This window comes from Felis catus, chromosome D3, assembly GCF_018350175.1.
Source record: "Felis catus isolate Fca126 chromosome D3, F.catus_Fca126_mat1.0, whole genome shotgun sequence".
Lineage (NCBI taxonomy): Eukaryota > Metazoa > Chordata > Mammalia > Carnivora > Felidae > Felis > Felis catus.
In genome coordinates, this window is record NC_058379.1 from 93,517,591 (window position 1) to 93,539,244 (window position 21,654).

Sequence of the window (21,654 nt, forward strand, 5' to 3'; positions counted from 1 at the left end):
CAGTAGACAATTTAGAGGGAGAGCAGGGAGGGCCTGTAGATGAAATGTGACTTGGAAGACGTGCCCAGAACGGACAAGGCTCGGCTGTAGTGTCTTGAGGGGGACTTGGGGGGTAGACTCTCAAAGCAAGAAGTGCGAGTGACTGTAGTGTTACAAGGAGGGAGGGCTGTGTGGGACGGGGCACGTGCAGGGTCTTCTCGGGAGGTTGCAGTTGTCTACCAGGTCCTTGTCGTGAGTCACCAAGGTACACGCATGCTGGTGTGGCTTTCTACAACCAGTGTATTTTGTAAGTGGGCTTTTGAAAAACCTTAAGTCACTGGAATTCATCTGGTAATGAAACTGCTAACGTATCGTTTTATGTGCTTGTTTTTAGGGGTTGCTTTTTAGAAGTTTGGTGTAATTTGCTTTTTTAATTATGTAAAACACATGGTTTCAGAGCGAGCAGTGTAAAATGGGGGGCACTCGGGTGTGGCAGACGTCATCCCCACGTCCCCACCTGCACGTCCCCTCCCTGCCCCACCTGGCTTGTCAGGGGAAGGCGCTGTTCCATGCCCAGCATCTGCATCCCGCTTTCTTCACCTGGCGATGTGCACCCAAGGGATCGTTACCAGTAAAAATGGAGGTCTTTCTCATTCTCTCTCATTCTCTCCCTCCCTCCCTTTCCTTTGTCCCCTCCCTCCGTGTCTGCCACCCGGGCCCTGTGTTTTCCTGCTGCTCGTGCTCCTCTGATTCACCGATTCCCAGCCTTTCGTTACCATAAATAACATTACAGGGTCATCTGGCACATCGGTCATTTTTTGTTTATCTGTCTTAGGATAGGTTCTGAGAAATGGTGTGAGAGTGGTCAAGAGTAAATCGAATTTTGTAATTTAATATTTTCTCATGTTAAAATTTGAGAGGGTCGTATGACGATAGACCTTACCTGGGTTTTGACATTTTAGCTGTGCTTTTATTACTGAACCTGTTTTATGGTAGCACATCAGATAATTTATTAGCAACATTATGGCGCACGTTCTTGGGATATTTTTGTGTATTTGCATATTCTGTTATCATCAGAACATGAATTGAAGGTGGGAATGGTCAATGCAGGTTTTCTGAAATAAAGCACTAATTAATACTAAGCCTTAATAGGCAAGAACAGCGCGTAGGAGGTAAGTGATCAGTTAATGACCTGGATCTTCTCTGCACACTCGTTTGTGAATCAAATAAATGAAGCCTTGTAAGGAGTTTTGTTTCCGTGAATCTCCAGAGGCATCATTTCTGTATCCCACCGTGCTGGAGAATTGTGCTCTTAAAGTACCTGTAACTCCGCAACTTTCTTCTTTCATTCCAAGGTTCGTGTTTTATTCGCACTGACCAGCTCGATGGTGAAACTGACTGGAAGCTGAAGGTGGCGGTGAGCTGCACGCAGAGGCTGCCAGCCTTGGGGGTGAGTGTCCTTTCGCTTCCGGTGCCATTCACGTGTCGTGCTCGCTGCCGGGCAGTAAACAGTTTCTGTGTACCAGCCAGCTTACTGAATGCCCCGAGAGTTGTTCAAAACAATTTCATTATTACTAACGAAGGATTGTTGAAAATTACGCCAAAATTATTTCTGTGGTGTCTTAGCACATGCCCTGCTCGCTTTTCTCTCCTTTTCTCTCACTTTCCCTCTCCTTTTGGTCTTTTACTTTTAAACCCTCTCAGTTGGGTAATCGTTAAGATTGAGAACTTCTGGCCGGTTAAGTGAGTCCATTATTGCTAACTGGCTCCCTGGTGGTCTGGTTGCCATAGTTTTGGCAGACCTCGGAGCCCAGATGAAGTTCGCCTCCTTGTGGAGCCGGGTTCGTGTTGCGCCGTTCTTGTGATGGCGGAGAAGCTTCTTCCCTCGGGAGGAAGGGGCGTGTTGCCGTGTCTCTTGGCCCAGAGAGGAGGAGGAGCGCACCCTCAGCACCTCGCGTGGTCTCCGCCCAGTGCCCCTCTGTTCCCGGGAGTAGGCAGGGCTGGGATTGGAGGAAACCGTGCCTCTGGATTTCAGCATTTTCAGCCAGGTCTCACAAGTGCTGAGGCTCTCCTAAGCCTGCACACATCTTTTTGTAACAAAACCACAGTTGACGCCACTTGGTGCTCGTGTGAGATGTAGCATATATCTGAATGAGAGGAGCTTCGTTCTTCTGACATGATTTTCTCATAACCGGCGTAGACTAAAGAAAACTTGCGATGGTCCAAGAAAGACCTTTGACTCACGCAATTGTCGGTCAACGGAAGGGGATTGGGTAGTATAGATGTGGTCACTTTCCTTAGATTGGTCAGGTCTGGATAGGAATAGCTGCTGGTACTGCATGCGGTTTCCGGTTACTGACCTTCCCCGTCCTGTGCACACTGGACCTTTCGGGAACTAAATGTGTGTGGCGTGTGTAAAACTTGGAAGTATTTGGTTCTTTAGGTATTTTCGGTTGCCTGTATGTTTGGTGCTCTCTAGGTTGAAATTCATTCTTTTATATGTTCTATCTGTGTCTTCCAAAACCTGTTGTCACGAATGGGCATTTGCTTATTTGTTCTGTCCATTCATTGTCACGTAATAATGCAGGTCATATAATATGTCTGTCATACTTAACCTCTCCTCCTGACTTTCCCTCTCTCTCTCTCTCTCTCTCTTTTTTTTTTTTTTTGGCAGTCCTTTAACACAAACACACACACGCACAACCATTCTTACCCCATGGGTGACACAGGAGAGGGTGCGGGTTGCCAGGTTGGCGCTCCACATCTTGGTTTCCTGACTGCTGACTTGGAGAAGGATCCCTCTCATTTCATCAGCTAACATCGTGCACCTCTGTCATGGGTGGGCCAAGTAGGCAGCCCCCAGTGTGTGTATTTTTTAAATATATGAACGTGAAGATGAGGCCTGTAAGTAGCAAGTCTTCCTTTCTCAGAGAAATTGTGAAAGGTAGAAGAGGGGTGTGGGTGAAGGAGTGCCTAGGCTTCCGCTCTAGTAGGTCATAGGTCATAGGTCATCTCAGAAGAGCCGTGCCCATATTCCTGTAACCAGAGTGTAATTACTGGTGACTGTGCTTCAAAACGCTTAAATAGTGAAGAAAAAAAATCTCAGTTTCTTAGAGAAAATTTGGACAGTTCATTGTTTTAATTTGTACGTCTTTGGGTACTAATTCAGTTGGAAATTTGCACCACGTGTTCACTAGAAATTTGTCTTTATTTCGTTGTTGGCCCTTTTCTCCTGCCCATTTTTGTGTTGGTGTTTGCCAGTCAGAATTTTATACGCACTCATGTGCGTGTAGTATTGAATTGATGAAACCAGATGTATGCAAAGTGTGTCCTGTTTTTAATTCTTCCCTGTTTAGACACGGAAATATTCTTAGATCTCTGGTATCATCTCAGTACATCTTGTGGTGTCCATGATTCCCCGGGTCAGAAGTTGTGTTGGAAAATTGTCGAGACTACTGTTCTGGATCAGTTTCTCAGTCAGTGCCAGGTGGCACACCACTCGGATGATTTGTTTCCAGTCTGTTAATTCTCAGTGTTGAGGGACGGTTTATTTAAATTCCGTAGGATATGGAGTGAGCTTTGCCCACTCCACAGGGGGCAGGCACAAATGGGAAGCTAGGAAGTCATTAAGTCACAAGTCAGGGATGTGTGGGAAAGTGTGCATGCAGAACCCGCCAGCCTGCTTTTCGGTGGCTGTGCCATCAAACACCCCCACCGGCCGTGCATGATTGCTGCGGTTTCTCCACAGCCTTGCTAAAATTTGGTGGAGTGATTTATTTTTGTTATTTTTTTACTTTAGTCATTTCCGTAAGCGTGTAGTGACACCTCATTGTAGTTTGCATTTCCGTAACGGCTAGTAACCTGGAACATTGTTTCATGTGCTCGTTTTCCATCTCCGTATCCTCTTTGGTGAAATGTCTGTGCGTGCCTTTTTAGTGACTTTTGTGTCATCCCCTAGAATGTTCTTTCTACCTGATCACGCCATGTGCAAAGAAGACACTATAGCTCTTTTATGCAAGTGTGCATGGACGGCCTTCTCTTTCTTTTACTCGCAGTATCACACTGGCTGCGGCCGCTAATTGCATTGTTGAACGGAAGTGATGAAACCCTTCTTCTTTCCGTTCTGGGGGAACACGTAGCTTCTTAACATCATTTGTGATGGTAGTTGTAGGCTTTTTTAAGATTCCCCTTATCGGGCTGTGGAAATTCTTTCTATTCCTAGAACATCCTGAGACGTTTTATTATGAATGGGTATTGGATTTTTCAGAAGCTTTTCTGTCTGTTGACACGATCATATGGTTTTTCTTTGTTATCTGTTAACACGATGATTGACGTGGACCGGAAACATTTGTATTTTGTTTTGCTTTTGTCGTAATGCCTTTGGTTTGTTACCTAGGGGTGAGCTGGCCTCATAAGTTGAGTTGGGAAGTCTTTTTGCCTCCTGTATTTGTTGAAGTAGTTGGTGTAAGATTGGTGTCATTCGTTTTTACTATTGGACATATTCAGCCTTGAAACTATCTGAGCTACAAGTTTACTTGGTGGGGAGGTAATTATGAATTGAATTTCTAAAGTAGATAGTAGAGTTAATCAGATTTATTATTCATTGGAAATTTATGTTTGTGGAAGAATTATCTGTTCCATATAAGTGGCCAAATTTAATGGTATAAAATTCATAATCTGTTACTATTTTTTATTTTTTAAATTTCTATTATTTTTAAAAATACAATTTATTGTCAAGTTGGCTTACATACAACACTCAGTGCTCATCCCAACAAGTGTCCTCCTCAATGCCCATCACCCATTTTTCCCTTCTGTTACACTATTTTTTAGTGGTTGTAGGATCCCCCTTGCGTCGTCAGTATTGGTAATTTATATCTTTTCTTCCTAGTCAGTCCGGTCTCATCAGAGGATCATCGATTTTAGTCATATTTCAAAGAACTGGCTTTTGGTGTCTTTGATCATCTTTATTGTTGGTTTATTTTCTGTATTACTTATTTCTTTCTGATATTTATTCCCTTCATTCTCACTTAGTTTGTGTTCAGTTTTTTATTCTTTGTTACCTTCTTAAAGTGGAAGTAAACGTGATTTTTACGTTGCTGTTTTCTGTTATAAGCCTTTAGCTGTAACACACCTAAGTGTTACTTAACCTGTATCACACAAATTTTACATACTATATTTTTATTATGTTTTTGTTAAATGTTTTCTAGGTCCTTTGGGATTTCTTCTCATCCTTTGTTGACTTGGAAACATTGTTTACTTACCTTGTAGTCGGGGATTTTCCTGATGTCCTTTGTAATTTAGGTGTTATTTAACCATGTTATGTTCGTCAAACGCGTTATGTTTTATCTCAGTCCTTTGGTACAAGTTGGGACTCGTGCCATGACCTGGCACGTGCTCTCTCCGGGTACAGACTGTGTTCTGCTGCTCTGTGGATGTCCTGTAAGTGCTCATTGGGTCAAGTTGATGGAAACTGTTGTTTAAAGGTTGCATGTTTTTACTTATTTTCTGCCATTTGTTCTCTTAATTAATGAAACAAGAATTTTAAGGTACACTCTTTCTCCTTTGAATTCCATCAGTTGTCTGATGTACTCTGCAGCATCGCTGTTAGGTACACACTCAGAATTATTTCATCTTGTTGGTGAATTGACCTTTTTTCATTATGTGTGATAGTATGCTGTGTTGTGACATCTGCTCTGTCTGATGTTAATATGGTGATTCTAGTGTTCTTTTGATTGGTGTTTGCATGGCATATCTTTTTCCATGCTTTTATGTTTATAGTGTCTATTTCTTTATATATGGAGTGGGTTTCTTATTAACATAACAGAAGTAGATATTGCTTTTTTACTTACTGACAGTTGTTGCATTCTTAATGCGTACATTTACCCTAATAATAATGGTTGAGGTAAAGGCAATTATCTTGCTGTTTATTTTCTACTTATCTCATCTCTGTGTTCCTCTTTTGCATCTTTAGGTATTATTTTAGATTTTTGTTTACTTACTATTATTGACTTATCAGCTGTAACAGTTGGTTCTGTTTGTAGTGGTTGTTCTGTGGTTTCCAGCACGTTCCTCACCCACCAGCGTCTCTCTCCACTGGTGTTATACCAGTTCATCTGTAATTTAAGAAACTTGCACAGTAGACTTCCACTTCCTTCCTCTTGTCTTTTGTGTTACCATGTCATGTGTTTTACTTTACACAATAAAATGGATATATTTCTGCTGAAAGTAGTCAAGCATGTTAAGAAGGTATTGCAAAATAAAACCCATCTTTTCCACTTTCCTGCACATTCACCAGTTCCACAGCCTCTTTCCTGTGTGTGGGTCCAGCTTACCGTTCAGTGTCATTTTCCTGCAACTCAAAAACCTTTTCAGTGCGCCGTGGAGAAGTCTGCTTGATTAACTGTGAGAATTTTTGCTTGAAAAATGTGTTTATTACACCTTCATTTTTGGGAGACGTTTTTCAAGTTTTTGTTTGACAGTTTTTCTGGTCTCTGCTGTCATCTCGGAGCTGTCTCTGCTCTGCCTCATGGCATACGTCGTTCTGAAACACTCTGCAACCCTTCTGTCTCCTCTTTGTCTTTTCTTCCTCAGGGCGTTCTTTCGGGAATTCGTGAATGATGTGCTGATTGGTCTTGCTTCGGGTTTGTTGTTTGTGGTTTTTTTCCCCCAATTTCAAAAACTTTTACTCTTTATTTTTCATGCCTTTCTGCCCAACCCCTCTATCTGGGGCCTGAACGACCCGTGTGGGAGACCTCTCGTTATTCCCACAGTCCATTGGCACTCGTGCTCTTTTCTGTGGCTCGGTTTTGATAGTTTCTGTTGCTCTGTCTTCAGATTCACTAACCTTATCTTCTGCAGTATCGAGTCTTCTGTTAAGGCTGTCCGGCGAATTATTTATTCCAAATATTCTATTTTTTTTTTTTTTTTTTAAATTTTTTTTTTTTTTTTTTCAACGTTTATTTATTTTTGGGACAGAGAGAGACAGAGCATGAATGGGGGAGGGGCAGAGAGAGAGGGAGACACAGAATCAGAAACAGGCTCCAGGCTCTGAGCCATCAGCCCAGAGCCTGACGTGGGGCTCGAACTCACGGACCGCGAGATCGTGACCTGGCTGAAGTCGGACGCTTAACCGACTGCGCCACCCAGGCGCCCCTATTCTATTTTTAATATCTGGAAGTTCCAGGTGGTTGTCTTCTTTTTGTTATTAAGTAGCTTTTTTTCCCTCTCTCCCGATGTGTTTATAGTTTCATTTAAATCACTCAGCAGTTTCTAATACTTATTCTTTATCCATTGTCTCTGTTGTTTCCTGGTATGTTTCTAGTTTTCATTTTTACTCCTTGTTATAGGTCACAATTTCCTGCCTCTTTGCATGTCTGATAATTTTGTAACGGATGCTGGATATAATAAATGTCATATTTTTTTCTTTTTTCAAAACCATTGATTTTATTTTCTTAGTTTAGCAGCCTATGAATAAACTTGATCTTTTCAAAGCTTGGTAAACTTTCCCGGGGTGGGCCTCGAATCCCCTTTATTGCGATGCTGGTGTAATCCTACTACAGAGGTCTGGTCTTTCTGGGATAACCATGAAAATTCTTGGTTGTTCACAGATGCCTCTGAGTGGCTGGCTGGTCAGACCTGGTCTCTCCCCCAATCTGTGTCATCTCTGGGGCTGGTTCTGGCTAGGGCTCTCTGGGTGCACTCTGCCTGGCCAGAGCTCCCTCCTCCCAGCCAGGCGAGCAGTGGCACCAGCGGTGCACTCGTGAGCTCAGCGCAGGGGCCTCTGGTCCTTTCCACCTCGTCTCCTTCTCGGGGTTTTGCAAATGCTAACTGCCCTGTCCCCCTGAGCTCCGGTCTCTGTCCCTAAATTTAAGAAGACTACCTTTGTGGGCTTGGCTTCCCCTTCACTTTGTGGGGGTGGAAAAATCCACTTATGCAGGAAGCTGGCCACCCAGGGGTGCTTCCAGAAGCATTGCGTCCCATGTCTGAAAACGGCTGTTTCTCATATTTTGTTCATTTCCCCGATGTTTTTGGTGGGAAGGCAAGTCTCATACCAGTTACAGCAACATAGCTTATAGAAGTCTTTGATTAATTTTTAATGAGAGATATGAATGCCTTGTGGACTAACTGATCTATGTGACATCAGATTATAGTCAGGGGCCCCTGGGCGGCTCAGTAGGTTAAGCATCCAGCTTCAGCTCAGGTCATGATCTCATGGTTTGTGAGTTTGAGCCCCACGTTGGGCTCTGTGCTGACAGCTCGGAGCCCGGAGCCTGCTTTGAATTCTGTGTCTCCCTCTCCCTCTCTGCCCCTAACCCACTTGTGCTGTCTCTTTCTCTCAAAAATAAATGAACCTAAAAAAATTTTTTTAAAAAGAATTCAAATTATAATTAAAAGATGGGTCATCAAGCATAAAATTTTAAAACACCGAATTAATGGGTCTTTGTTTTTGGTGGATTTCCTTGTTGTAGGGACAGACATGCTAGGAGGATGGGCCCTGGAGCGCACGTGCATGGGGCCACCCTGCTGCTAATGGCTTCCAAGCCAACCAGCCCTTTCTCTTAGCACTCGTTGCGGAAAAGAAGTGGAGATTAATTTTTGCTGCTTATGACAGTAATGCCATTGAAAATAATATATAAATCATAAAAAGGATGGAAAACTACCATAATTTTACTCGTTAACGTTGGCTGCCGTTCACATTTGGGTAAAAGTTACTCCCAACAGCGCCCCTTCTGTTCCTTCTCCTCACCACACACTTGGGTGGTTGGATAGCTCTGCACATACTTTCTTCTGTTAGGATATTTATTCCACGGTATGTTTTGTGTCTCCTTTTTATGTTAGAAAACGTGTGTCTCTGCAAGTACTCATGGCTGCGTGGTGCTTGACACATTCTGACTTCAGTGACCAGGCTGGTGTTTATTGGTGAATACGAAAGTTAACATGTGGACGTTTTATAAACAGTGTTAGAAATCAAAAGACAGACATGTCTGAAGGATTTTGGTTCTTTTGCCAAGACGTCCCCGAAGACGCAGCGGCGTGTGCATTTCCTGTGTATCAGTCCGTCGGTTGACCTGTCTTCTCCCATCTGATGACTGGAAATGGCATTTTGTTCAAATTTACGTTTATCTTTTATAAGTTTGTGCTGTGGTATCTGCCTCTTTTTCTGTTGTATGTTTTTAGAGGTCTTTGTGTGCAGCTTGTGAAGCATTTGCATCAGTTTCCACTCTCAAGTCTCGTCCACGTTTTTCATTTATGGTTTCTTTTGTCCCGTTGGAAGTCTACTGTATCTGTAGAGTGGCCTGCTGGTAATGCAAAAGTGATTCTTTTCTTTCTTTTTTTTTTTTAAAGTGGTTCTTTTTTAAAATGGCTACTCATCCAGCGGGCTTTGGTGCTGATCACCACACGTGACACGGTCACGGTGCTCGTTATCACACGTGACGTGGCCGCGGTGCTGATCGTGACATGGCCGTGGTGCTGGTTCTCATGTGTGACATGGCCGCCATGCTGATTATCGCACGTGACACGGCCACAGTGCTGATCATCGCATGTGACACGGCCGCGGTGCTGGTCATCACACGTGACATGGCCACGGTGCTCGTTATGGCATGTGACCCCGCATGGTGCTGATCGTACGTGGCCGTGGTGCTGATCATCACACGTGACGTGGCCACGGTGCTCATTATCACATGTGACACGGCTGTTGTGCTCGTTATTACACGTGACATGGCCGCCACGGCTGCCATTCCGATTATCGCACGTGACACGGCCGTGGTCATCACTCTTGTTACAGTGACAGTCTTATTGCAGCGGCGAATGTGTCCAGTCGGCATGTTGTATACCTTGACTTTGGACGATGTTATATGTTAGTTATGTTTCAATAAAAACAGTTTTTAAAAATAAAATGGTTACTGAGGCACCTGATGGCTCAGTCGGTTAAGTGTCCGACTTTGGCTCAGGTCGTGATCTCACCGTTCGTGAGTTCGAGCCCTGCGTCGGGCTCTGTGCTGACGGCTCGGAGCCTGGAGCTGCTTCTGATTCTGTGTCTCCCTTTCTCTCTGCCCCTCCCCTGCTCACGCTCTGTCTCTCTCTGTCTCTCAAAAATGAATAAACGTGAAAAAAAAATAAATTGGTTACTGCCTTCGGTTTTATGCTTTGAATGTTTCTACTCCATGATTCTATTTTCAGTTTAAAAACGATTCCCGCTTTACACATCAAATCTCCTGTCCTTCTAGCATTTATTTTGAGTCAAGCTGTGAGTGGGAAATCAGACTTGAGGAAACAACTTGTTGACCAACGGCAGCGGTGCCATGTACTGAATAGCTCGCTATTTTTGCAGACATGTAAAACTGCCCTCACTCCGTCTCCGAGCTTTCCATCCCCGCGTCAGCACAGCAGCGCGCCCGTCGCTCCCTACCTTGGCCAGGTGCGTTGTTGCCAACGTCGCCTGCCAGTCTGCTTCTCGAGTTCTCGCTTTACAGTGTCTTTTGCCACGTAAACGTTTTAAGCTTCCCGTGGTAAATACGGAAGCACGTTTTCCTCTATGCTTGTGGAGGCTCGGTTGTGATCAGAAGGCTGTCTTGCCGGCTCGGTGCCTGCGAGCGGGCAGCGATGCTTGTCGTTAGCACTGGCGGTGTCATACCTCTTCAGGCGTTCCCTGCACGTAGCCTCACAGAGAAGGGAGTTGTATCCCATCCCGAAATCTGCGTGGCTGCGGGCTTGTTGTTAGAGGGGGTGTCAGACGCGTTGCTTGGTGTCACGCGCTGTGAAAAGGCCCGGTCGTGCTGGGCCGGGGCCCGGAAATTCACCCTGCGGTCTCCTCCTCTCTCCGCTTTTTCCCAGGCTCGCTCAGACTCCCCTGTTTTCCGTCTGCTTTGCTGTGCTTTTCTTCAATGTGGCAAAAGACGGCCGGGCCGTCACCTTATTACTTAGGACATCTAGCTGACGCTTCTCATACTGTTTGCTAAGATGGATTCGTTTCTGTCACGAGATGTGCTTGCGGCTTGTTGACTTTCTGATGCGATTCGAGCCGATTGCTTGGCGGGTGCCACTGTTTCTCCGTCGCGTGTTCGTCCTCCGTAAACTCTCCAGGCTTAAGCGGGGGAGAAGCCGATCGCGAACGCCAACCGACCGGGAGGGATCTGTTTGCTGCCTGGCCCACGTGGGGGCCCCGCCCCGAGCCTTGCCCGCTGAGTCTCCTTCGCAAGAATTCCCGAGTCACCCGCGTGGACGGTTGGGAACGCCTGCGCTAAATACTCATTTGTAGCGGCCTTAATTTTGCTAAGAGAGGTAGAAAGAAAAGTGTGAAGTTAAAACCTGTATTAGACAGAACGTGCCCGAAAGCAAAGCCAAACGTAAGGCAAACAAACGAGGGTACCTGGGGTACTGGTGTTAACGCAGAAGTCTAGGAAAGCGGGTGAGCCGTGACGGAGGCCAGGGGCGGAATCGCCAGCCCTGCAGAGGGCGTGATGGGGCGATGGCACGGGCGTGTATGCGGTTAAAGGGCACACGGGTGCACGCGTGCACTCGGGAAAGTGAGCTTCCCCAGGTTCAACAGACTCGCGAGAATTTGCCGGGCAGGTGAGGAGGGGCTCTCCTTCTGCGCCGTTGGCAGTTCTGTGTGTAAGTCGTGTGTCGGGAGAGGAGTTAAAATCCTATTGTGTCCTCATCTGTACCTTTGCCCGTCCCGTGTGCCGTGATCCACAGGAGGTGACATTTTGTTACGCTCGAGATCACAAGGATGTGCTCCTCATTTTTATCAGTGACACACGTGTATACGTTTCAAGGGCAGTTACAGAGTTGTAGCATGCGGTTCAGATAATGCTAATTTTAAAATTTTATGGTTGATGCACTTTGATAGAGAGTGTGATTAAGCATTTAAGTAAAGTAACGGTGTAGTAAAATGAAAGCATTTGAAGTTCTGTTATGACCGTAAAACCAAAAAGCAGTATATCCTAGAAAAAAGGAAAGCTTAACTGAATTTCTGGTATATTAATCAGTTTAAATTTGTAGCTTCATATAATTTGGCATATTTGTATAGATTTTTTTTTTCATAGGGAAAAAGCTCTAGTTTCATTATGGATTCAGGCAAGACGATTTGGTTTTTCCATTAATAGCTTCCCCATTAATACACTTCCCCTGACTGCCACTCACTTTGACTTTTCTGTGTCTGACGTGATGGATTTGGGGTATGCGATGTCATCACGGTTTGTGACACCGTCAGTTGAGCATCCTGACACTAAGAAGAAGTGACCCTGCAAACCTTAGAGCTTTTCTTGCGGAACTGAGGACACCGCCAAGAATAACCTGTCCGGTTCTGTCGTATCCCCTGGTCACCTGATGTGATCAGACAATTACGGTTTGAACAGGCCGTTTCGCCCTGGCCGTGCTGCCGACCCTGCATAGGCAGGGCCTCTTCTCGCGGCCGCACAGGCGTCTAGAAGGCGTGCTTCAGGCGCCCATACGCATTCGGGAAACATGTTTCTGGCTTTTGCGATCAGGCGGATTTATTAACAACAACGAGGTCACAATAAATCATGACTTGCTGATTTATTCCAAAAGATCTATGTAGCAGTAAACAACACCATTTACATTTAATTAGTTTTATTGAACGAAAGGCAATTTTATTTGTAATGAACCACATGTTATGATTAAGGATGTATTTTAATGACCTTTAAGTAATGCGAACAAATGTTGCCCTTGACCTAATAGCAGAGGCTTTCCTACATTATTGAAAACTTCAGAATGATTTTTAAATTATCGTGAAAAGCTTCGAATGACATTCTCATTATTGTGCCATTATTCAGTCATTTGATGTCTAATATACTAGATGAAAGGCATTCCTCTGAATGTTCATGTGCATGTAGAAGTGAGGATTGTTGCTGGGGTTGCTCTCGATCTCCATGTATCAGAAGGTAGTCTGTTGTACGCGAGCTTCATGTTTTGAAAAATATTTCCACAGCGTAATGCTGAAATGATGAAGGATTCCCAGACGCGCCTTCTCCCAGGAGCCGCTTGGCTGCTTGCTAGGCATTCTTGTCGTATCTCCCTAAGTCTACAATTGTGACACGATGTGTTTTTTCTTGTGCAAACCAGCTTGACTTAATTAACTTGAAAATAACTTTCTATTAGTTAACATATACTCTAAGCTGCAGTAGCCGACCCGCTGTGGTGAGCTGCTGTGCTCACCCTTCATCCAGCGGAGCATCTCTGTTCTCTAGAAACGTGAAAATTCATCGGTGCGTGTTTTCCAGGCCCTGATGAAGGTATGTGAGTGAGCTTTCCAGGCCCTGATGAAGTATGTGCCGAGCCAGGTTCGGCAGACTCTCAGAAGAGGTTACAGGGCAGGAGAGGAAGGGGTCTCCTTCTGCCCCGTTGGCCGTTCTGCACCGGCAGGGGCCGCCCTCGGTGTCACGGGCAGAAGTGGCAGCTGTGGTGTCCCCCTCACCCTGGGGTCCGGCTCCGGGGTGTCTCTTGAACTCTGCAGTTGCAAGGGTATTTTCCGCGGAGGACCGTTTTGGTAACATTCTCAGAGTCATTTTGGGAGGTTCAGTCATGAGTCTCATCCCTCCGGGTGAGTTTGGAAGTGTCTCATTCCATCTAGCAAGCAAATCCCTTTCTGCCCCTGAGATCTAGAGTGGTTTCTGCTTCCCGAACTGATACGACACAAATTAGAAGAGAGAGGTTTTTCCCTCTCACTCACCACCCCAGAGGTGGGTGGTCCGAGGCTGAGGGGGCAGCTCTGTCGTCATTGACATGTGACCCTCACCTGTGTCCCACGTCCCACGTGACTGCTCCCCTCCAGCCTCGCCAGCAGGACAGGAGGGGAGGGGCGGGGAGAGGGCCTGTGGGCCTTATGGCACCCCCCCCCCCCCCCCCCGCCGCTCCTTGTGCTCCGCCCCATGTGGTGAGAGCTGGAAAGAGGGGTGAGGGAGGGAGGGTCTTCAGTGGAGCCGTGTGCCCAGCGAAAGCCTGAAAGTCCTGTCTTTAACAGGAGTCTCCGCCACACCGTCTCTTCCTTCCTTCTGGCGAGTTTCTCTGATTTGCCGTCGTACTTCCTACTGGGCCGTGTGCACCGACACTTCACAGTTGGCTCTCTCGGAGGATTTTGCTGCCCTTAGAACAGGATGCTCCCTCTGGAGTTGTTATGGTTACCACTTGTATTAGAATCAGTTCTTTCACACTTGTTCAAGTAACTCTAGGCTGCCTGAAGATTTGTGTGCTCCCCACTCACCTGGATTAAAATTAAAGTAGGAGATAAATGTAAGCAGCAAGATAATATGTTTTCTAGAAATGAGAGAAGCCATAACATTTTAGACTGTTGCTTGTTTTTTGCTAAAGAATATTTTCTTTCTTTTCTGTTCTTTTTTTTTTTTTTTACATTTATTTATTTTTGAGAGACAGACAGAGCACTAGTCAGGGGGGGATAGAGAGAGAGGGAGACACAGAATCTGAAGCAGGCTCCAGGCTCTGAGCCATCAGCACAGAGCCCGACGCGGGGCGCAAACACACCAACTGTGGGATCGTGACCTGAGCTGAAGTCAGACGCTTAACTGACTGAGCCACCTAGATGCCCCGAGAATATTTTCTTTAAGCCCGCCAGTTGGGGCTCCTACTGGGAGAGGAGAGCTGACAAGCCTAGCTTAACTAGGTCTTCCGGGAAGAGAAGAGAGTAAATACGAATCTCTAATATATTTTAAGAAATCTGAGAGGATACCACAGTCTGAACAGAAGCTGCCAAAAAAGACCAAGTGGAAAGTGAGACCACTTAGAATGACATGACTGCTGAAGTAGAAGCAGGCAGACAGGACTGGAAGGTGAATTGTTCTGTGTCTCTGAGCGCGAAGGCCAGAGATGAGAAACACCCCTCGGTGACTGTCGTTTCCACCTTGGTCCTCATGCTGCCTGCGGTCATCTTGCGTGTGTGTTTTCTGTGACGTTGAGGCCAAGTCAGCAGGCAGTAAATCGCACGTAGTGAAACTGCACACACTTGCACCTGTGAGGCCATCGCCACAGGCCAGAAAGCAAGTCCATAGCCCTCGTGACTGTCTGCCATCACCTGCCGCCCTCGTCCGCGTCCATGCTTTCAGTCTGGGCCGCCCTCTCGCGGCTTCTCGTCCGCCCGCCTCTGTCTGCAGACAGTCTGTCCTTACATCAAATGGACACCATTTTGGACACTGTTTTCCACCAATAAATGAACAGTGTTACCCGTCTTGGTATTTGTGTCCCCTCCCTCTGATCGGTCATGATGTTCAAGAATTGTTTCTTCTCCTGCGGAAGGATGATTCTTCCCCACTTTGGCCACCACTGCTCTTCGGAGACCTTGGCCGGCAGTCCCCCCTCCCTCTCCTTTCCTGACCCTCCCTCATGGGCCGGGCAGCCGCGTCTCAGTTTTAGTTTAGGTGAATGTATTTAGAATTGTTTTATTTTATCTATTGGATTTTCATTTGGCTCTTTCTCTTTTCCTACTCGCTGGAGATTGCGATACACACGTAACTAAAAGTGTCTTGCAAAAAGGTAAAATTGTGTCACCTGACATAAAGCGTGAGAACTCATCCTGTCCTTTCTTCTGGAAGTGTATTGTGCCTTTTCTGCACGCATCTACGTTCATACGCATTCATATACTTTTTATCTGCATTATATCTGCATGTAAGCTGTTCCAATGTTTCACTTGTATTTTAAAGAAACAAGTGGAAAAACAGCATTTTTGTTTTCCTTTTGCTGTTTATCATTTCTGTTCTTCACCGTTCCTTCCAAAAGGCTGAGTTTCTACTGCGTAACATTTCCCTGCCGCCTAAACAGTTCCCTGCTGTTAATATTTCTTGTGGTGTATGTCTGCTAATAGTGAAGTCTCATTTTCATTGATCTGAAAATCTCTTTATTTCAGCTGTTTCGGTAAAAGATATTTTTGCTGAATGTGGAATTCTGGGTTGACCTGTGTTTTTCCTTGTAGCACTTTATTTATTTATTTTTTTAATTTTTTTTTTCAACGTTTTTATTTATTTTTGGGACAGAGAGAGACAGAGCATGAACGGGGGAGGGGCAGAGAGAGAGGGAGACACAGAATCGGAAACAGGCTCCAGGCTCCGAGCCATCAGCCCAGAGCCCGACGCGGGGCTCGAACTCACGGACCGCGAGATCGTGACCTGGCTGAAGTCGGACGCTTAACCGACTGCGCCACCCAGGCGCCCCTTCTTGTAGCACTTTAAATATTTTGTTCCACTGTCTCCTGCTTCCATTATTTCTAATGAGAAATCAGCGTTCCTTTGATCGTTGTGCCTGTGTGTAATATGTCATTTTTCTCTACGGATTTATGAGACTTCCCTTTCTTTGTTTTTTTGGCAGTGTGTCTTTGCTTTTTGATGTTGTTGTTAGTGTTGTTGTTATTGTTTTTTTGTTTTGTTTTGTTTTTAAATCTGTGCAGGGTTTTTCTCGGCTTCTTTAATCTGTCTGGGCTGTTAACATATTTAGCATGTTTTTAGTCATTACTTCTTTGTAGGTTTCCTTCGTTCTTTCTTCACTCCTCCCAGGATCCCAGGCATAAGCATGTTAGATCTCTTGATATTCTGCCAGTGGTGCTGTGACCATATTCTTTTCTAGATCTTTTTCCTTTGTGTCTTCAGAGTCATTATCCTTTGATCTCTCCCTGAATTCACTGATTCTGTTCTGTCATCCCCAATCTGCTAAGCCCATCTAATAAACTTATTTCAGGTGTCGTATTTTTTTAATTGTAGAATTTCCATTTGGTTCTTTTTCCTTAAATATAATTTTTGTGTGTATGCTTTGGTTTCCCATTGATTATTCTTTACGAGAATATTTTTCTTTAAGTCTTTGAGGTGTTATAATTGCTTTGAAATTCTCATCTCTTAATTCTGATCTGGTCATCTCAGAATTAATCCTTTTTTTTTTTTTAAACCCTTTTTTTTTTTAAAGTTTACTTATTTATTTTGAGAGAGAGAGAGGGTGCTAGTGGGGGAGGGGCAGAGAGAGAGGGAAAGAGAATCCCAAGCATGCTCCGTGCTTCTCACGAACTGTGAGATCGTGACCTGAGCTGAAGTCAAGAGTTGGATGCTTAACTGACTGAGCCACCCAGGTGCCCCAGAATTAGTCTGTTGATTGAATTCTTTGCTGAATACAGACCTTGTGTTCTTTTTTTTTTTTTTTTTAATGTTTTTATTTATTTTTGAGACAGAGAGAGACAGAGCATGAGCAGAGAAGGGGCAGAGAGAGAGGGAGACACAGAATCTGAAGCATGCTCCAGGCTCGGAGCTGTCAGCACAGAGCCCGACGCAGGGCTCGAACTCACACACTGCGAGAACATGACCTGAGCCGAATTCGGACGCTCAACCGACTGAGCCACCCAGGCGCCCCCAGCCCCCAGACCTTGTGTTCTTGTGTCTTCATAGGTCTAGAAATTTGGATTCTTTTTTCAGCATTTCTAATGACAGGTTGTAGAGATTCTGGATGGACTTATGTCCTTCTCAACGTTTATTTATTTTTGGGACAGAGAGAGACAGAGCATGAACGGGGGAGGGGCAGAGAGAGAGGGAGACACAGAATCGGAAACAGGCTCCAGGCTCTGAGCCATCAGCCCAGAGCCCGATGCGGGGCTCAAACTCATGGACCGCGAGATCGTGACCTGGCTGAAGTTGGACGCTTAACCGACTGCGCCACCCAGGCGCCCCAAGGACTTACGTCCTTCTGAAGAGTGCTGTGTTTTGTGTGTGGTTTTGTTTTAAGTGGTAGTTAACTTGGTTGAAGTCGAACTCTGAACTCTGAAATCTTTCCTGAAGTTGGGGGCTGCTGGAAACCCACCCCGAGTGTGGGTTGTGTGGGGTCAGGATGAGACGATGCCAGAAGTTAGGGCCCCTCTGAGGCACTCTCCTGTCTCAGGTCCCTGTCTTCACCATCACTCTTCAGCTGCTGTGGTTGCCCCAGTCTTTGACCTCTGTCTCTTTTGGCTAGTCTGTGTTTTTCTGTCTAGATATGGCAGCCACGCTAAAACATTGGTTCTGAGACAAACCCAAAATAAAACAGGTAACAAAAGATGAATACCAGAACTCAAACAATGGTAAACTCTCTGTGTTGGGGGACCTTCAAGACCACCCCCAGTTTTCTTACGGTTATTTATTTATTTTGAGAGTGAGTGAACACGAGTGGTGAAAGGGTAGCAGGGGAGGGAGAGAGAGAACACCACACAGGCTCCCGCTGTCAGCACAGAGCCCAGCATGGGGCCCGCCCTCACGAACTGTGAGATTATGACCTGAGCTGAAATCAAGAGTCGGATGCTTAACCGACTGAGCCACCCAGGTGCCTCGAGAGCACCCCCAGTTGTTGGGTTTTGTTAGGGTATTTTTTTTTCACTTTTAATTTTATTTTTCATTTTTTAAAATGTATATCCACATTAGTTAGCATATAGTGCAACAGTGATTTCAGGAGTAGATTCCTTAATGCCCTTCCCCCACTTAGCCCATCCCCCCTCCCCCAACCCCTCCCGTAACCCTCAGTTTGTTCTCCATATTTATGAGTCTCTTCTGTTTTGTTCCCCTCCCTGTTTTTATAATATTTTTGTTTCCCTTCCCTTATGTTCATCTGTTTTGTCTCTTAAAGTCCTTATATGAGCGAAGTCCTTTGATTTTTGTCTTTCTCTAATTTCACTTAGCATAATACCCTCCAGTTCCATCCACGTAGTTGCAAATGGCAAGATTTCATTCTTTTTGATTGCCGAATAATACTCCACCGTATATGTGTGTATATGTATATATCCATTCATCCATCGGTGGACATTTGGGCTCTTTCCACACTTTGGCTATTGTCAATGGTGCTGCTGTAAACATGGGAAGACCACCCCCAGTTTTAATGATTCCCTAGGAGGACCCCCAGGACTCAGCACACAGTCGTCCTCATGACCACGATTTATTCCAGTGAAAGGACATGAGCTCAGACAGCCAGCTGAAGGACTCGTGGGGCAAATCTGGAGGAAGCACCATGCGGGTTCCAGAGCCCCTCCCAGTGGCCTCACGCGGGGTGGGCTGCACACCCCAGCAGCACGTTGGGAGAACACGTGTGAAACGGCCCTATCAGGCGAGCACAGTGGGGACTCACGGAGGCATGTGCCCAGATGCCAGACTCCCGGAGGGAAGCAGGTGTTCGGCATGAACCGGGTTTCCTGAACTCGGGAGGTTCTCATCTGCGAGTGGTGGGGACCCGCCTGAAAGGCACGTTTCGAGACCCCACCCAGCCTTGCGTGCGAGCAGGCCTTTCCCACGTCGGCTGTGTTCCTGTCTCGGCTCAGCCCACCCCCTCGGCCGTGGTGTCCTTCCGGGAGGAGCGCCAGCCATATCGCCCTTGGACCTCACGCAGCGGGGGGAGAGCAGCCGGCTCCCTCGAGAGGCCTGGCCGCGGCCTCTAGAGCCACGCGGTCCACCGTTCGCACCGCGTCTGAGTGGGAGACCCCAGCAGCCGCTGCTCTAGGTCCCGCAGCCCCTTTGAATCTCAAATGCCAGTCTCTGACAGCGGGAGGGGAGGGCCTGCCAACAGCTGTGAGCGGCAGCCGTGACCTTACCCTTCCCCGTGCTCCTGCCCGGTGTCAGGGCCTCTGCTGGGCCACCTGCAGGCCTCATGTCGCCTGCCCAGACTTTGAGCCGGAAGGGTTTTATGCAGGAGGCACAAAGCATTTTTTACAGGAAAATTCTTTTTTTACATTTATTTATATTTGAGAGACAGAGCGTGAGCAGGGGAGGGGCAGAGAGAGAGGGAGACACAGAATCAGAAGCAGGCTCCAGACCCCAAGCCGTCAGCACAGAGCCCGACGCGGGGCTCCGACCCACGAACCGCGAGGTCATGACCTGAGCCGAAGTCGGACGCTTAACCGACTGAGCCACCCAGGCGCCCCAGGAAAATATTTTCATGTAGCTTAATCCTGAAGACACGTTGTGTTTAGGAATTGGTCAAGAGGAAATCTGAACCTTCAACCCTTTTCACGGTGCCTTTACGTGCCCCCCGCTCCCCCTTCTGTCCCCATCTTTTACTGGGGAGTGGCCCAGAAGAGACCATTCCCTTTCTGGGACCGTGACGCTTAGTAATCAGACCGCCTTACTCTAATGGGCACATGCAGGGGGGTGAGGGAAGTGGGGTCAGGCTCATGGTCCTCTGTCGCAGACCACGGCTGATCTGGAACGCCAGCCACAAGTCAGCAGCGGTGAGATGTTCCCGAGACAGATGGGGCCGTGGAGGGGTCACCAGGAGGGGTGGGCCGTCCTCTTGGAGCTTTGGGCAGGGGTCACATGTTGGTACCAGAAGCATCTTGATTTCACGTGGCCCGTCAGAGCACCGGCCCTTGATCGTGGGCAGCTCAGGCGACCCCGGCCCAGTCCACGCCCAGGTGGTTTCTGTGGCTAACATCCCTCCCGAGGGTCTGAATTCTTGCACCGGCTGCGGCTCCAGGCTGTGTTTGCGAGCCTCTGCCTGCATTCGGCGTGGCGCTGCTCGTGCCATGGTCGGAACAGCCCTGGCGGACAGCGTCACATCCAGCTCGGAGTCTGGTGGAGGCACGTGGGGTCTGTGAGTCCAGGCTTCAAACGATGCGACTTCCCGGCCGGGCCGTGAGAGCTGTGCTGCAGACCCGGCATCGGCCCTGCTCCGAGGACAGTTTGAGGGCAAGGTGGAGGTGCGCAGCAGGGGTCCCTCCGGCCTCCCTCCGTGGGGTCCCATCGGGAAGCCCACCCTGCTCAAAGGTCCACCGTCCACAGCTTTTACCTTCCTGTGCAGTGAGCTTGAGCCTGACGTGTTCCTGTGTGAGTGGCTAGTTTTCTCTTTTTCCACGAATTGTTTCCGTATTCACTGGGTCGTCGTATCAAACCCGCGTTTCCACTACAGAATTCACCTTAAACTCAGAAGCGTGTTCGACTGTGGTTGAGGGTTTTCAGTTATCCTCGGGCGCCTGTGCTGTCTGCTGCTGCTGAGGAGATTGCTCACGGAACCGAAAGGGAAGCCAGCCTGCCTTCAGAGGGCGGCAGGGAGACTAGGTCTGGGGGGACGCAGAGGTGAGGGCACTGCCGAGGAGTGTGGGGCACAGCGGGCTGGGGTTCTGGGCCTCCTCGTTGCTGTGTCCTTGACATTTCAGGCCCGTCGTAAGGACAGATTTCTTAAGTTTCTGTGTAGTGTTGTACTCGTCCAGCTTTTTGATAGCCAATTAAGATGATATTTTTAAACACAAGTGAAGTATCAAGAACTAAAAGACCTTTATTAGTTTACTCTGAAGAACTCGGCTGTACATAATCTACATTTGCGGGTATAACTCACCCACGTACAATATAATTTGTGTTCATGTGATTCGGTGTGAAAAATAGACTGGCACATTTAGATGTTAACAAACTTAAGATGTGTGCTTTGGGGTTTTGTCTTACGTGTCGGTTATATGTGGGCACTTCAGGGCGTGTGGAGTCACCACACAGAACAAAAACGAGGTCCCTCTCCCCTGGGCCGTCTAGTGCCCAGTGCAGTCAGAGTCCCGTGTGGGTTTTGGTTTTGCCAAAGTCCAAACAGACAAGGAACTTTCCAGTGTTGTAAACTCTCTGTGATCTCCCAGTAAAAACTATCATGCACCATTAAAAACTTGAAATTTGTTTTCAACACATTTCACTTATTATAACATTAATAAAATTGTATATAGAGAGAGTT

The 21,654-nt window shown here is 46.7% G+C and overlaps 1 protein-coding gene across 15 annotated transcripts in view; it reads left to right on the forward strand.

The window, feature by feature from the left end:
* ATP9B (ATPase phospholipid transporting 9B (putative)) overlaps positions 1-21,654 on the forward strand; it is a 251,509-nt gene that overhangs the window by 92,266 nt on the left and 137,589 nt on the right. For all 15 annotated transcript variants that reach the window (XM_045041291.1, XM_045041296.1, XM_023242122.2 and 12 more), the window contains one exon: positions 1,335-1,429. In XM_045041291.1, coding sequence (XP_044897226.1) covers positions 1,335-1,429 — 95 coding nt within the window. The remainder of the gene's footprint in view (positions 1-1,334; positions 1,430-21,654) is intronic.